Genomic DNA, 15,314 nt, shown 5'->3' with positions numbered 1-15,314 from the left:
GGGGAGGGGAGAGGGGGAGGGGGGAGAGGGGCTGGCCCAGGCCAGCAGAGGCCCAGATGGAGAGAGGGTTAAAAGGCTAATTAAACTAGGCTACAAGCCACAAGGCCTTAGCAATCAGAGAGGCTATAAGCCTACTAGAGAGTCTAGAAACACCAAGGTAGGCCCAAGGAAGTCAGCCTAACTTACCCATGTGACAGTTCAGAGGGGAAGCTGCCTGAGGTCTCAGCCAAGATCCTTCAGCACCAAGTTCAAAGCCGGAACTACCTCAACAGGAAGTTACCATCATACTTGAAGAGATAGTGTCTCTTGTCACTTCCTGTGGGTCCACCTCTAATTCAAGTGGACAAATGGCAGCCTCTACACTGATTTGGACTGCCCAAAGGGCAGTCCCTTGTTCTTGATTTGTTACTTATTGTCACATGTGGGTAACTCATCTCCCCTCCCCACTAAGGGAGGTGGGGATGGCATTATCTCTGGTGGCTAGAGTTTTAACTATGAATGGGCTTGAGCTAATTCCATTTACACAGTAGTTAACTGTAAGAATTGAGTGAACCACACTGACTCCATTTTCTGACTTAGTTCGAGAGCTAGTTTAGTTTTCTTTCTGTTCAATTATAGGCCTAATCCAAATTATGTCTTGTGAGAAAAGTTTAATTATAGGGAATTGGGAGAAACTCTCATTGCATTGTTTGAACTTAGCCCCAAATAGATGGGAAACTGGACCACATGTACCTGCTATTTAGAGACCCTTAACCCAGGACCTAGGTTATGTTGACCAGAAATGCAGTCATATCTCAAGATTGGTGTAAGGACTCTTCTCAAGCAACCTTTATGCCTTTTCTGAAAACTGGTCCTATACTGATCAGTCAGGTATTATTTCCGTGTTCCTTTGATTGTATACAGATATCTGTGAGATGTGGAATTTTCCTGAATTCAGGGACTGTACCTGCTCACTCTTCCCCCTCCCAACTTGGAAAGTCACATCTCTTTCGGTCAATTAGAAATCATATTACTTAATATTGTATTTCCCTTATTTAATCGGTCTTATTTGATTGGTTTTTATGTATAAAACTCTGACTTCCCCCTGTATTCAAGATAGTCCTCAGCTGAGGAAGGGATATGATTCTTGTTTATTAGGCACTTGGTACATGTTGCTTAATAAATTGATATGTTCAGAAGATCAAGCCTTTCATTTCAGATTTTGCTTGTGGCCTGGGAGAAGGCTTCTTAGCTTTTCAGTAGTCTTATGGGGAAAACTAGGGGAGTTAACTTAAATATTATATGTGGGTTCAGAAGGGTGTGAGGGAGACAGGAATGACAAAAGATGGGACCAAACAAGTTAGGGAGACTGGGTTTAACTGCTAAGGAAAATGTCTGTTGACAGAAGTGACAGTTAAGCCTAACTGTCTCCCTGCACCATCTAGACAAGGGCCTGTGGAAACTAGCAAACAAATGACAAGAATATGTAACAAATTTAATTAAGGGAACTATGGTAAAGGATGGGAATAGGGGTTTCTACACTTCCAGACTAAGGGCAAACCACAGGGTCAGGGGAGGGGCTTCTCTACACTGAAATGAGACCTAAACAAGGCAGGGCCCAGAGAATAGCAGGACTGAAGTGGGAATCCTCACAGCAGAGTCCTGACACACTCCAGTGATGTTGCAGCTCCTCCAGGACCACCTGCTATACTCTTTTAGGTGGGTAGATCTGGGAGCTGACCCAGCCCAAGTTAACCTGCAACTCAGGTTGGGATTAATAGTCTCTACCAAAATCTCCCATAAGTAGATGACAGTCTTCCTTCAGGATCCCGGGGAATCAGGGTACAAACTCCACTTCCTCTGAGGTCTCTCAGGGTCAATTACAACTTGTCCCAACCACCATGGAGTCTGTCTCAGAGAGAGAGGCCACACTTCCTGCTTCCCCATTCCATTTAGAGTTCTCTAGCCCTGGCTGCTACATCTCCTAAATAATAATTAAGTAAACTTCTTCACAACAGTTGTCGCCAAAATTTTTGATAACATGCTCCTATCAGTTTTTAAAAATTGCAAATTCACCCATAAATACATGTATTAATTGCACACATGTACAACTGTACTAATGGTGTAGTGTAAAACATATACAAAAACAGAAAATTTAAAAAGCTAGATATGAATGAAAAATTTTTGTCCTAAAGTAAGTAGATTTAGGTAAACCTAATTGGAGTTACATTTTTTAGTTCATGCTTTAGGAAAATCACTTTGCCAGCTCTTTGGAGGATTAGTTGAGATAGGATAGTGGCTTGTGGCAAGAAGGCAGTAGTTTGGGAATTAGACCCTGAATTTAAGAGAGTGATTTCTGTGAATTGATTGAGAAAGAGTCAAATGTGAAGTTGTTTGAAAACTGAATGGATATGTTGTTAAATGAAAGTGAGGAATCAAGGATGATGCCTAGGTTGAGAACTTGAGTGATAGAAAGGATTATGGCACTCCCAATCAAAATAGAAAAGTTCAGAAGAGGGATGGTTTGAGTAGAGAATATATACTTTAAAATGTAGAATAGGCATTTCATGTTATGGGATTTGTCCTCAGGAGAGAAATTAAATGGATTAAGAATGGATTTGAGAGTCTTCTGCATTGAGAAGAAAATTGAATCCTTGAGATCTGGTGAAGTTGTTGAATGTGAGAGGACACAGAAAGTAGAAAGCCAAGAACAGACGGCCTTGGGGCACATCCTTACTTAGGGGCATAATATAGATAATTATCAGCTAAGGAGAGGAACAAAGTTGTCAGATAGGATTGGAAAGGCAAGAGAGAACTATGTGGAGGGTGGACTGGGGAGGAGAGTGCATCCAGGAGGAAGAAATGATCAACAGGGTAAAATATAGCAAAAATGGTTTTTAAAAAAGATTGAAATTAAGATTATCACAAAAAGATCATTGTTAACTTTGAAGAAGGTAATTTTAGTTTACTTATGGAGCTATAGATAAGGAGAGGGAGGCAATTGAGAAAGTAGGAGAATGGAAGGATCTTAGTGCCTTCAAGGAAATAGGAAAGTTTATGGAGAAAAATAATGTAATAGAAATCCATCCACGCCTGTTTATCTTGTTCTAATCACTGAATAAGGAAAATCATTAACAAATTAAAGAAATGAATTACCTTTCAGATCTATGGATTAGGGAAATGTTCATAAAATGTACAATTTTGATTACATAAAATAATGAATTTTTTAAATAATAAAACTAGTTCTATTAAGATTAGAAGGGGAAAAAATTACAGAAAAAAATCACTGTGGCAAATTTTGCTGATAAGCATTTATATGACACCTACTATGTTACCAAGCACTATACACTAAGCATATTATAACTATTAGTTAATTTGATCCTTCAAGGTACATAGGTAGATGCTGTTGCCCCATTTTATAGCTGAGGAAACTGTGGCTAACACTAACAGTGCATTGAGTCAATTTTCCCATAGCTCCTCCAGCTTGTCATTTTCTCTTTTTTCTCAACTTTGCCAATTTGATCCACAACATTTTATAGACAAACTTTTGAAATGAGAACTCCTATCATTGTAATGATCATCCCATGATTCCAGAGGACTGATATGCGGCATGATAGTGTGGCTTGGCTAATTTGAGGATTTGTTTTGCTTGATTATACATATTTCTTTGAAGGTTTATGTTTTTCTTTATTTTTCGAGGGGTGGGTAGGAAGGAAAGAAAGTATATTGTTATTGAATGGCAGGAAATTAAATAATATAAAAACAAAAAACAGCAACAACATTATTTTGCAGAGCTGTTCACCTGCAATGGTAAAGGAAGTTGCTCCTCTTGCCACAAGTATGCTTTTTCTCCTACATCACCTCCAACATTTATCATTTTCCATTTTTGCCATTTTGGACAGTTTAATGGGTATATGATAAAACCTCATAGTAGTTTTAATTGACAGTTTTTCTTAGTTAATGATTTGGGATATTTTTCATGTGATTATTCATGACTTGCCTTTTCATGTTTTTATCCTTTGGCCATTTATTTATTGAAGAATAACTCTTGTTCCTGATATTTTAATCAGTTCCCTGTATATTTTGAGTACCAGTCCTTTATCAGAGTAACTTGCTGCAGAATTTCTTTCCCCCATTTCACCATTTTCTTTTTGGTTTTAGTGTGCTAATCTTGTTAGTGTAGAGGCTATTAGCTTTCCGGAACTCAAAATTGTCTGTTTTCTCTTCTATGATCCCTCTCTCTTCCTTATTTGGTCAGGAAATCTTTCTCAATCCATAGTCACAAAAAAAAAAAAAAGTATAACTTTTCTTTCTCCTTTAATTAGTTTATGATGTAACCTTTCATATTTGGTTCTTGTATCCATTTGGGGCTTATCATGGTTATTTGCTGTGAGGTGCTGGTTGAGATTTAAATTTTGCTAGACCAGCAAGGTTACTTGAAACCAGTTTATTTTGGGGTGGCTGTGGAGTATAAAGTAATTTCTAAGTGAATTACTCATAGAGGAGTCATTATTCCTATAATAGCCTTGAGTGTATTTATGCTTGCTTGATAGATCATTTTCATCAACAAATCTGAAGAGCAAAATTGCCTCTGATAATCCTGTTTCTTTTTCCAGTGGGTGAGTTTGTGAGTGATGTTCTGCTGGTTCCAGAGAGGTGTCAATTTTTCCATAAAGAGAAAACAGATGTGTGTGAATATCATCAGCACTGGCATGCTGTAACAAAAGAGGTAAAAGAAGATATAAAGCTAGGTCTAAGTAGGGAATATGAATACTTAAGATCTTGTACTTTAGTTGATTATTTTTTTAGTACTTAATATTTTTATCATGATATGAATATTCTAATTAGAAAACCAGAGTGGAAATTTAGTTATTGTTGTGAACAGAGTTGGTTAGTGGTATACTGGGCACACATTGGACCTGTAATTGATAGGTTGTTTAAGTTAAGAAACGAATATTAGATCCTTAATAAATGCTTATTAACTGACTAGTGATAGCCACTAACAGTAGGCATATGTTAAGAGTATCTGTTTAGGTAGCAATGGAAATCATGTTTTTTGTATCTGTTTTGCTATCTGATTCTTGTCAGTTTACCCCATAGTAATTTATAGCAAAGTATGTGAATCTCCCTAAATGATAGTTGTTCAGTTTTACTTTTAGATTGCTGGAGGAGGGCTTGAATGTGGGTGTTAGGATACATATTTCTTTTCTTTTTTTTTTTTTAATTTGGGAAAATCCATATAATTAATTAATTTAGAGTATTTTTACATGGTTACAAGATTCATGCTCTTTCCCTCTCTCTTCCCACCCCCCTCCTGTAATGCGCAGTTCCACCGAGTTTTACATGTGTCATTGATCAAGACCTGTTTCCATATTATTGATATTTGCATTAGGATGATCATTTAGAGTCTACATCCCCAATCATATCCCCATTGACCCATGTGATTAAGCAGTTGTTTTTCTTCTTTGTTTCTACTCCCACAGTTCTTTCTCTGGATGTAGATAGCATTTTTTCTCATTAAGTCCCACAGAATTGCTGCTAGTACAGAAGTCCATTACATTTGATTTTACCACAGTGTATCCGTCTCTGTGTTTAATGTCCTCCTGATTCTGCTCCCTTCACTCTGCATAGGATACATATTTCAATGCTAACCTGTTCAGAACAATATAAATTATTGTGTGTTTCAGGAAATGCAGAGAAACAGGCACAATGGAAAGAGTCCTGAACTTAGAGGATTTGAGTTTAAATTGTAGTAGTTCTGCTTCTATATTGCTTAGTGACCTTAGGCAAATCTATTTTACCTCTCTAGACCTCAGGTTTCTCATATCTTCAAAAAACAAGGACAAAAAAAAGCAGGTTAGACTTTGGACTTAGATGGTCTATATCCAAGGTCCTTCTAACTCTACAATTTTAGATATTGATATAATATGGTTATTCATAAAGCATTTTTATGTAGTGAAGTGATAGATAAAGGGAAATGTTTGAGACCTATTTACTCTAAAGTCTGTTCAACTATGTTTGTCTCTATTTTCTAGGCATGTATGTCTCAGGGAATGACCTTGTATAGTTATGGCATGCTACTACCCTGTGGGCTGGACCAGTTTCATGGCACCGAGTATGTGTGCTGTCCCCAAACAAAAGTAATTGAATCCATTACCTCAAAAGAGGAAGAGGAGGATGAGGATGAAGATGAAGAAGAAGATGAAGACTATGACATTTATAAAAGGTAATGTCTTTCCGAACATAGAACACTTTCATTTTGTTGACCAGTGTGCATGTGTGTACACACACACACACACACACACACGCACGCACGCACGCACGCACGCACGCACGCACGCACGCACGCACGCACGCACGCACGCACACCACTTTTAAAAGGGACAAATTTCTAGAAGGGGAATGCAGAGGCCACATTGGTCCCTTCCTGAAGTAGCTAAGTGAAATAGTCTTAGATTCCTAATCCATTTTAATAGGATCTAGTCATGGAGAACCTTAGTGACTATTAATATTTATACTGTTCCAGCCATATCACCAAGTTTTGACAGTTGAAACCTTTATTTGAAAGTTGAAGAGGGCTCAGAGTCACTGGGGTAGGTTTAGTGGAATTAAAATTAACCCTCATTTTTTTTTAAACCCTTAACTTCTGTGTATTGGCTCCTAGGTGGAAGAGTGGTAAGGGTGGGCAGTGGGGGGTCAAGGACTTGCCCAGGGTCACAGAGCTGGGAAGTGTCTGAGGTCGGGTTTGAACCTAGGACCTCCCGTCTCTAGGCCTGACTCTCAATCCACTGAGCTACCCAGCTGCCCCCTTAACCTTCATTTTTAATTGTGATCTTACAGTGAATTTCCTACTGAGGCAGATTTAGAAGACTTCACAGCAGCAGTTGTGGAAGATGATGAGGAAGAAAGGGATGAAGAAGAAGAAGAAGAGGAAGAGGAAGAGGAAGAAGAAGAAGTGGTAGAAGATCGTGATTATTACTATGATAACAACTACAAAGTAGATGGCTATGTTGAAGAAACTCCAACTGAACCTAGCAGTGATGGGACTCTCTCTGAGAAGGAAATAACTCATGATGTTAAAGGTAATTCCTGGCTTGTCTGTGGATAGGATCAATCAACTAAATTTGTATAAAATTGGATCTTCTTTTTCTTACTACTTAAATGTTACTGTGTAAATCAGAAATTAAAGAATAGTTGTTGTATGCACTGAAGGTGAAATGAATGGTCTGCGGCATCGGTAGTCGCATTTGGGACAGTTGGTAGGCTGTTTTCTTGGCAGGATGCCCCTAGCAGCTGACACATCTAGTGAGAGAGGGGCTAGCTTGAATCACAAGCAATTTTCTTTCTTGGGATTTAATTATAGAACAGAATATAGGCATACTTAAGGCCTTACCACCAATTGGAATAGTTTGGTTTTTTAAAGACTTCTTGGTTCCTTTTGCTAGAAAACCAGAGGCAAGGTAGTCTGCTTTAATAACTATATGTTAGGCATATGTTAAACATACTAATACCATCTTCCACATTTGACCTAAATGGAAAGTTCCTTTCTCCATTCTCCATACTACATATAGATATAAAGGTATATAGCTATATCAATAGACAAAGATAACTATATTTCTATCTATTTTACAAATATATTGTAATACCATCTGAGTTGGAGGAAGTTTTTCAAAAAGTTCCTTTTGCTTCTCTCCACCACCAACACCCCCACAAAATTGTTGATTGTTGTCAATGGCCATAGCTACATTTCGTTTTTTTTAATTTTTCAATAATATTTTATTCCTAATTGCATATAAATAATTTTTAGCAATTTTTTTTGAAAATTTGATTTCTAAATTCTTTCCCTCTTTGCTCTTCCCCTTCCTCAAGAGGTTAAGCAGTTTGATATAGTTTATACAACTACATTTCCATTGAAAGAGAATATTCATTGCAGAATTAATTTACCTGCATACTATAGGTTCCGGGCAAAATTTTTAATCCCTTGGTAAAAATTATATGATAGGTTTAATAGCAGCATGCTAAAGATAAGATAATTTCCTCTAACTGGAGAAGGTTGAATATTAGAGTGCAGTGGAGAACTCAAAAACAAAGACAGCCATACTTGGAGAGTAACTAGGATATAGTTAAGTATCTTTTCTTAGGGAAGTAGAGATATGGAAGACACCAGACTTCTAGCTGCATGTTGCACTTACCGCCATCTGTTCATAATGTTACCACAGGCATCATCTAGCGCAAATGTCTTTTAACTTGCAATTTCTTGATAGTTGCTTACCTTATTAAATTAGGAACCCTTTGAGGTTGTGAGCAGTCAAGTAACTGATTAAGTGCTTGCCACTCATTCTCCAGTTTTGATACTTCCTGGCTTTGCGTATCATACTACATTAACCTTACCTAGTGCTGCTGGTCTGTAGCGTGTTAAAAGCATTTGAAGCTGCTGCCTCTTCCCTGCTGACATTCTAACCCATCTCCACACAGCTGTCTGCTCCCAGGAAGCGATGACAGGGCCCTGCCGGGCCGTGATGCCCCGCTGGTACTTCGACCTCTCCAAGGGAAAATGCGTGCGCTTTATATATGGCGGCTGCGGAGGCAACAGGAACAATTTTGAGTCTGAGGACTATTGTATGGCTGTGTGTAAAACGATGAGTAAGTCCTGCCTCAAGCTGGCTCTGTGCAGCAAGCCACTGTCCTGTCCAGCGTTCTGTCTCTTCTTCTCTGGCCAGTCCCTGTGACCACATCTGTGTAGCGTGCCCCGCTGACTCTGATGTTGGCTGTTGTTTTCTTGTTTTGTTTTGTTATTTTGTTTTCTCATCTCTGTGCTTCCTAGATTTTAGACTTCACTTTCCTTTTGACAGTTGCAAGAACCAGTTTCTCCATGTGTCCATTCTTTGTCTGATTGTACTGGTGGTGATATATGGTATATTCCCCGGTATGGCTCTAGCCTTCTGGAGATTTGTTTTTAGTATTTTGGTTTGCAGACTCAGGACTTGGTTGTGTTGGTTCTCTCATTAGTTGGAATGTGTCTGGAGACTAAGGTAACAACTTGGAAAACCATGAAATCAAGACATGCCAGTGTTGGAGGTATCACTGCCCATACTTAAATGTTGACATTACTAGGGTTGATATTACCAGGTTCCTGTGGTTCTTGGCAGGTACATTGGGAAGAATCCCCTGTAAAAACTAAAAAAATAATTGTAATGACAACTTGAAGGTATCATAGCTGATGATGGCCCTTTTATAGATAGGGGTAAGAAGATCACTTTCCTTTCCCACAAGTGTCTTAAGTGACACTCCTTTTGTTAGACTTCTGTCTCTTACTTGCAGTTGTTATGAATAGGCCATTCTGATGTGCGCTCTGGAATTCATTAGAATGACTAATGCTACTTGATCCTAGAATTTGCTCTCAAGAGTTTAATTCTAACTTCTGATAGCTTTTAATCAAATATAACATTCTTTCTACTCTTCATAATTTAAAAAAATACCTAATTTAACACCTTCATTTAAAGTTCCAGTAAGCATCCTTTAAAAGCCTTTTGTGTTTTGGGGGATTTTGAAATGCAGCTTATAATTGGACTGTTTTTTTCTTCCAGCTTCATACATGTGACTTTTTTTTTTTTAATAGGCTGATAGTGGGCAAGTATGGAATAGAACTGATAGCTTTGGGGAATTTGGTATTTAGAACTTATTTCTAGCTGGGACTTGGGATTGAATTGAGACTATATACTATAATGAAAGTAGATTGTAAGAACCCATTAAGGTATATCTTTCTTGAAATGGAGGTAGTAATACCAGTCCAAGGCATTCATGTGGGGTGATGAGGTTGGAATAATTTATTCAAGACTCTAAAAATTATTCCATCAATAAAATTGTTATCCCTAGTAGAGATGAATTATGCCAGTGTGTGCATGTGTGTGTGTGTGTGTATGTGTAGCCATTTTTCAACAGGTCATTTTTGGCTTGAACAGAAGTTGAATTAACAGTCACCTAACATAGTACTTGATGATTACTTGGTGTTTTTTACATAGAGGGGAGATGCATACTAGTAGACAAGCGTTGAACTCGGGAACAAGAGAAGAGACCTCCTATGTTTAAATACTATTGCCCATCTGTGTAAACATGGCTAGAGCACCTTTGAATTTTCCCTCATCCATACATTGTGGATAATAATTGTGCCACCTACTTTCCACAATTGTGAGAATTATGCTTTGTAAACTGTAAAGCACCTTATATTAATTTTTTTAATGCCTTCCCATTTGCCTTTTTTCTTAAACCCTTACCTTCTGTTTTTGAATTGATACTAAGTATTGGTTTCAAGGCAAAAGAGCAACAAGGGCTAGGCAATTGGGGTTAAATGACTTGCCCTGGGTCACATAGCTAGGAAGCGTATGAGGCCAGATTTTAATCCAAGACCTCCTGTATCTAGGCCTGGCTTTATCTACTGAGTCACTGGGCCACTCCTCCTATTTGATTTTCCCAACAGCCTGTTATTTCCATCTTGTACCTTAGAAAACTGAGGCTCAAGAAATGTTACTTGCCAAGTATTATATAATTAATATAAGTCAGGGATGGTTGGTGGCAGCAGCTTATATGTTTCTATACTGTCATTTATTCATTTAAAGTTGCCCAGTTTCACCAGTTTACTCATGTGTAAAATGAAGGGTTAGACTAGAAAGCCACTGTGAAGTACCTTCCAGTCCTTTCACCTATTACTATATAAACCTTTGCGTTATATGCTTAGCTTCCTGATTAAGACTTGAGTTAATAGGAGTAGTAGGATTTTGTACATTATATTTCCAGTTAAATTGATGTATATGGCATTATACCATTGTCTATTCTATAATACATGTCTTTAGAAGAATAATGATCCAGATCACTTATTCTCATTTAAAAGTTTATGATGAGTATTTTTAGCATTTGAATCAGCTAATCTTCAACATAGGATTATATTGAAAAAGAAAAGGATTATTTAGAAAAAGATTTGCCCTGACAAAGTACAGAAAAACTTTTGTACCAGCTTGTTAAGTTTGTGTACATGAATTTGGAATAAGTGTTTGTCACTTAGTTGCTTTATTCCTATAACGTCTCAGAGGTTGGCTAGAGGTTTTGTGAATATGTCATTATATACATTCTTGGCATTTATCTTAAGTTTAACTTTATGTGCATTACATAATTATTAATTATGTTATTAGCAAATTGAGAGCCATTCTTCCTAACTTGTGAAATCTCAGGGAAATGACAAGAACAATTTCTTTCATTGATTCTTAGCATGTTGGCAGAATCAACTGTGCATATCTATTTTCCTGGGGTTGGTAATAGTTAATGTAGTAAAGAAAGTTTTCATTTTTTAACATATTTTGTTTCCTACTTAATGGCCAGGGGATGCTAATCAGATTTATGAGTTTATAAGTTCAAATGCAACTTTAAATCATTGTCTCCTGTCTTTGAACAATATGGCAGCTTAATTTTTCATGCTCTTAGTAACTATTGGTGTCTATAAGCAATATGGGTGCTTATAAGCAATACATAGCACTTAATTTTTAGTTAATTGTTTTACCTTCTGTCCTCACAAAACCTATAAAACAAGAACATAGTTTGGCCTCCTTAAGCTGAACTCTTCTTTCTTACCTTGCCTGTCTTCTGAAGGAGGTAATGAAAAAAGAAACAAAAGAAGGTGGAGACCAGAAGGAGAAATGAAGCCAGAACATTCAGTCCTGCATAAATTTAAAAATCAAATGTATATTCATTTGTTGGTTTTCAAAGGGTCACAACATTACCCTCAAGATCCATCTTGGTTTAGATTGTACCTTTGGTGAAGAGAACATTTGAATTAGTGGTTAACAATTTAAGATTACAAGAAATTCTGGGAGAAGGGATAGAGAATAAATGAATCTTTTCTTCTTCACTCATGAACTGGAGCCTTGTTGTTGCTGAAAATATCCTAGATATCTGGATGATATAATACTAAATTTCTGTACTAACTTGAACTGATATAGTTGATTAACATTTCTGTGTGGAAGATTGCTGGTTGCAATATAATAAAGTGAAGTCTTGGCAGTCAACAGAAACTGTACTCCTTAGCATAACTTAAGACAATTTAAGTCAATTTTGCAGGTCCTAAGCTTCCATTTCTCCCAATAGCAGAGGAGCAGACACTTTTAACAGCAGATCTTGATTCCAGATCCTTCCTTCTAATTTTGTTTCAGTTCCTCCAACTCCTCTGCCAACCAATGATGTTGATGTGTATTTTGAGACCTCTGCAGATGACAATGAGCATGCTCGATTCCAGAAGGCTAAGGAGCAGCTGGAAATTCGGCATCGTAATCGCATGGACAGAGTAAGCAAGGGCTTTGCCATTTTTATCACAATTTAATGCTCTAGCAACAAAATTTTAAATCCAAAACCTGGTAGTATATCCTTAGAAGCTATCTAATCTGGGACCCTCCCCTTTCCCCTACTTTTTTCAAAAGAGGATACTGAAATCCACAGCCCTCAGTACCATAAATAAACTTTTTCTTTTGTACTACTTTTCTCATATCCAACACATTTAAAAAATATTTTTGCTTTTTAAAATTTGTTTTAAAAAATTAATTACACTTTTAGTTAACCATAGTTAATAAACCCTTTTCTTTTCTTGTCTCAGGCATAAGACCATTTTCAGGTACTAGTTCTACAAATGCAGCAAAATATCATTGATCTTTACAATCAGTTATATGACACAATTTACTTGTATATAGTTTTTTACATAAAAAAGTCATCCCTAGAAGTGCTTTTAAAAAACAGAGACACAGTTCTAATTTAAAAGACCAATAAAACTAGCCGTTTAAAGTTGTGCACCAACCTACATTTAGGTTTTACTCCAACCTTTTTCATATTCAGAAAGTAGATAGCTCAGTCTAAAATGGTCAGCTGAGTGTAATCTGTGGATGAGGGAAACAGGAATGTGAGATTAGGTTGTGGATACATGGGAATACTCTAAAGTGAACACTTTTCTTCAAAAGCCTTAGCAGAATTATTCCCATACATTGTTAACATTGGTGGAAGGGGCCTAGTCCATCAGACTCATTTGAAATAACCAGTAGAAAATATGGTGGGAACCTTTGCCTACTGGTATCCCTTACAGAGTTCTCCAAATGTTGGAGGAAAAAAAATACAACCTCTAGGGGAGGGGAGAGAAAGAGAAAGAATGTTCCTTGATGTTGTACCTTCCAGGTAAAGAAGGAATGGGAAGAAGCTGAGCATCAAGCTAAGAACCTTCCCAAGGCAGAAAGACAGACTCTAATTCAGGTAAGAGTAACCAGACTGGTTTAAAAAAATACTTCGTTCTTCTGCTTGAGAATGTGTTTATAGTCAAACCCAGGGGAATGAGGAAATGGGATACTTCTTAGTTGGAGAGCTCATATTAAGAATTTTCAGGTGCTTGCACGTTGGGTGTCTTAACCTTTCAGGTGTGACCCTGACCACCTCACTTCTGTTAGGAAGAAACTAAACTCTCCTTCAGATTTTCTAGCTAGTAACAAGAGGTGCTTAAGGGCTTTCTGCATTGTTTTGCTTTTCTACCAGATATCTTTTGGCATTCAGAGTTTTAGACTATAGCTTTTTCTAACAGAATTTAATTTTATTTTTTTCCTTATCTGTTGAAAAGATAGAAAACTCCTGATAAACTTGATTTCCAGCTTTCAAAGAAGATAGCCCTTAAGCATCAGTAGCAAAGCATTCTTCTATTTGAAATCAAAAGAATATCTAGACAAAAGGAGGTTATTATTCTATATCATATTTATTGAAGATTTCATATGAGTTGATTAATATAATCATCTTAAATGATTGATATATTAAGAGCAGAATTATTTTATCATTTCAAGACCTTTTATTTTAGATATCTATATATAATATCTATAGTATAAATGTGAAAAATAATAAAGGCTGGTATAATAATATAAATTAGTATTTTAATTAAAGCCATGCTGATAGATAAAGTTATTAGACCACGCGCTTGTAAGAATTCAAAATTGCCGCCTCCATTTTGTTACCTCTTGTCTCTCCCCGAGCCTGCTAGCCAAGAGAGCCACTCCCTCCTAACCCAGGAGATTTAAACTCTTCTCTGCGTGGAGACGTAGGCCTCCCCACGCCCAAAGAACCGGAACCGGAAACCCGTTGGACCATGGGAAATGTAGTTTGATAATTTCCCCGTGTCCAGAAAATACATATATATACTTAAATATGACATCTCCCAAATTTCACTTTTACAATAGATATTTTAGATATTTAGCAATTTAGCTATGTCTTTATTTCTTGTGTATAGATCTGGGTCAGTGGTTTAGATCATGATATGCTCATAAATCAAAGAATTCTCATTCTTGTGTGCATCAATGAGTTTTTCATGGAGAAAATAGTCAGCACCTCAAAATTGCATTTTGAACCTGACCAGCTATAGGTTCTTGCCAATTATCCTATAAGTGAATTGGAATGATTCAGTATAACCCATTAACCCTCTTGGTAGTAGATGATTCATAGTGTTTGTCTTAAGCAGGTAAGATATTCTTTGGAAAAAATTAATTTTTTTTTCATTTCCCTAAATATTTTAAATTTAACATCAGTCTTCACAAGTAGGCACTCAAGTAGAAGAATCCTGGCTTTTTTTTTTTTTTTTTTCCAATTTTAAACCCTTAACTTCTGTGTATTCACTTATAGGTGGAAGATTGGTAAGGGTAGGCAATGGGGGTCAAGTGACTTGCCCAGGGTCACACAGCTGGGAAGTGTCTGAGGCCAGATTTGAACCTAGGACCTCCTGTCTCTAGGCCTGGCTCTCAATCCACTGAGCTACCCAGCTGCCCCTCCTGGCTTTCTTTTAAGTGTTTATTGTGCACTTGTATATCTCTTCTTCTGCCTATAATGTAACCTTTGGTTTCTAGTAAATTATCTACTTCTGGCTTCTAGTAAAAAAAATCCTACTTCTTTTGATTTAGCACTTCCAAGCAATGGTTAAATCTCTAGAGAAGGAAGCAGCCAGTGAGAAGCAGCAGTTGGTGGAGACTCACTTGGCTCGAGTTGAAGCTATGCTGAATGATCGTCGTCGCATGGCTCTAGAGAATTATCTGGCTGCCTTGCAGTCTGACCCACCACGGGTAAGCTGTGCTCAGAGTTAATGCCTGATGAAATACATTTTTGTTTAACAAGTTACCTCCTTTGGAGACTACTTTATGCCTGTGACTTTTTGTCAGTATGGAGGAGGGTAAACCCAAGTTGTGATCTAGTGCATCAGTAAACCTGTCTCCATGGTAGTTTTTGCTCAGATTGAAGTATATGGAGTAGAAATATAAAGCAGCCCCTCTAAATTGAAT

At 37.3% G+C, this 15,314-nt stretch overlaps 1 protein-coding gene across 2 annotated transcripts in view; it reads left to right on the top strand.

Moving 5' to 3' along the window:
* Positions 1-15,314, top strand: part of APLP2 (amyloid beta precursor like protein 2) — a 97,696-nt gene that overhangs the window by 69,701 nt on the left and 12,681 nt on the right. For both annotated transcript variants that reach the window (XM_044668326.1, XM_044668327.1), the window contains exons 4-10: positions 4,596-4,708; positions 6,015-6,205; positions 6,820-7,061; positions 8,455-8,622; positions 12,180-12,310; positions 13,186-13,260; positions 14,940-15,098. In XM_044668326.1, coding sequence (XP_044524261.1) covers positions 4,596-4,708; positions 6,015-6,205; positions 6,820-7,061; positions 8,455-8,622; positions 12,180-12,310; positions 13,186-13,260; positions 14,940-15,098 — 1,079 coding nt within the window. The remainder of the gene's footprint in view (positions 1-4,595; positions 4,709-6,014; positions 6,206-6,819; positions 7,062-8,454; positions 8,623-12,179; positions 12,311-13,185; positions 13,261-14,939; positions 15,099-15,314) is intronic.

The sequence above is a fragment of the Gracilinanus agilis genome, chromosome 3 (genome assembly GCF_016433145.1).
Source record: "Gracilinanus agilis isolate LMUSP501 chromosome 3, AgileGrace, whole genome shotgun sequence".
NCBI lineage: Eukaryota > Metazoa > Chordata > Mammalia > Didelphimorphia > Didelphidae > Gracilinanus > Gracilinanus agilis.
This window is presented reverse-complemented; position numbering and strand designations above follow the sequence as displayed.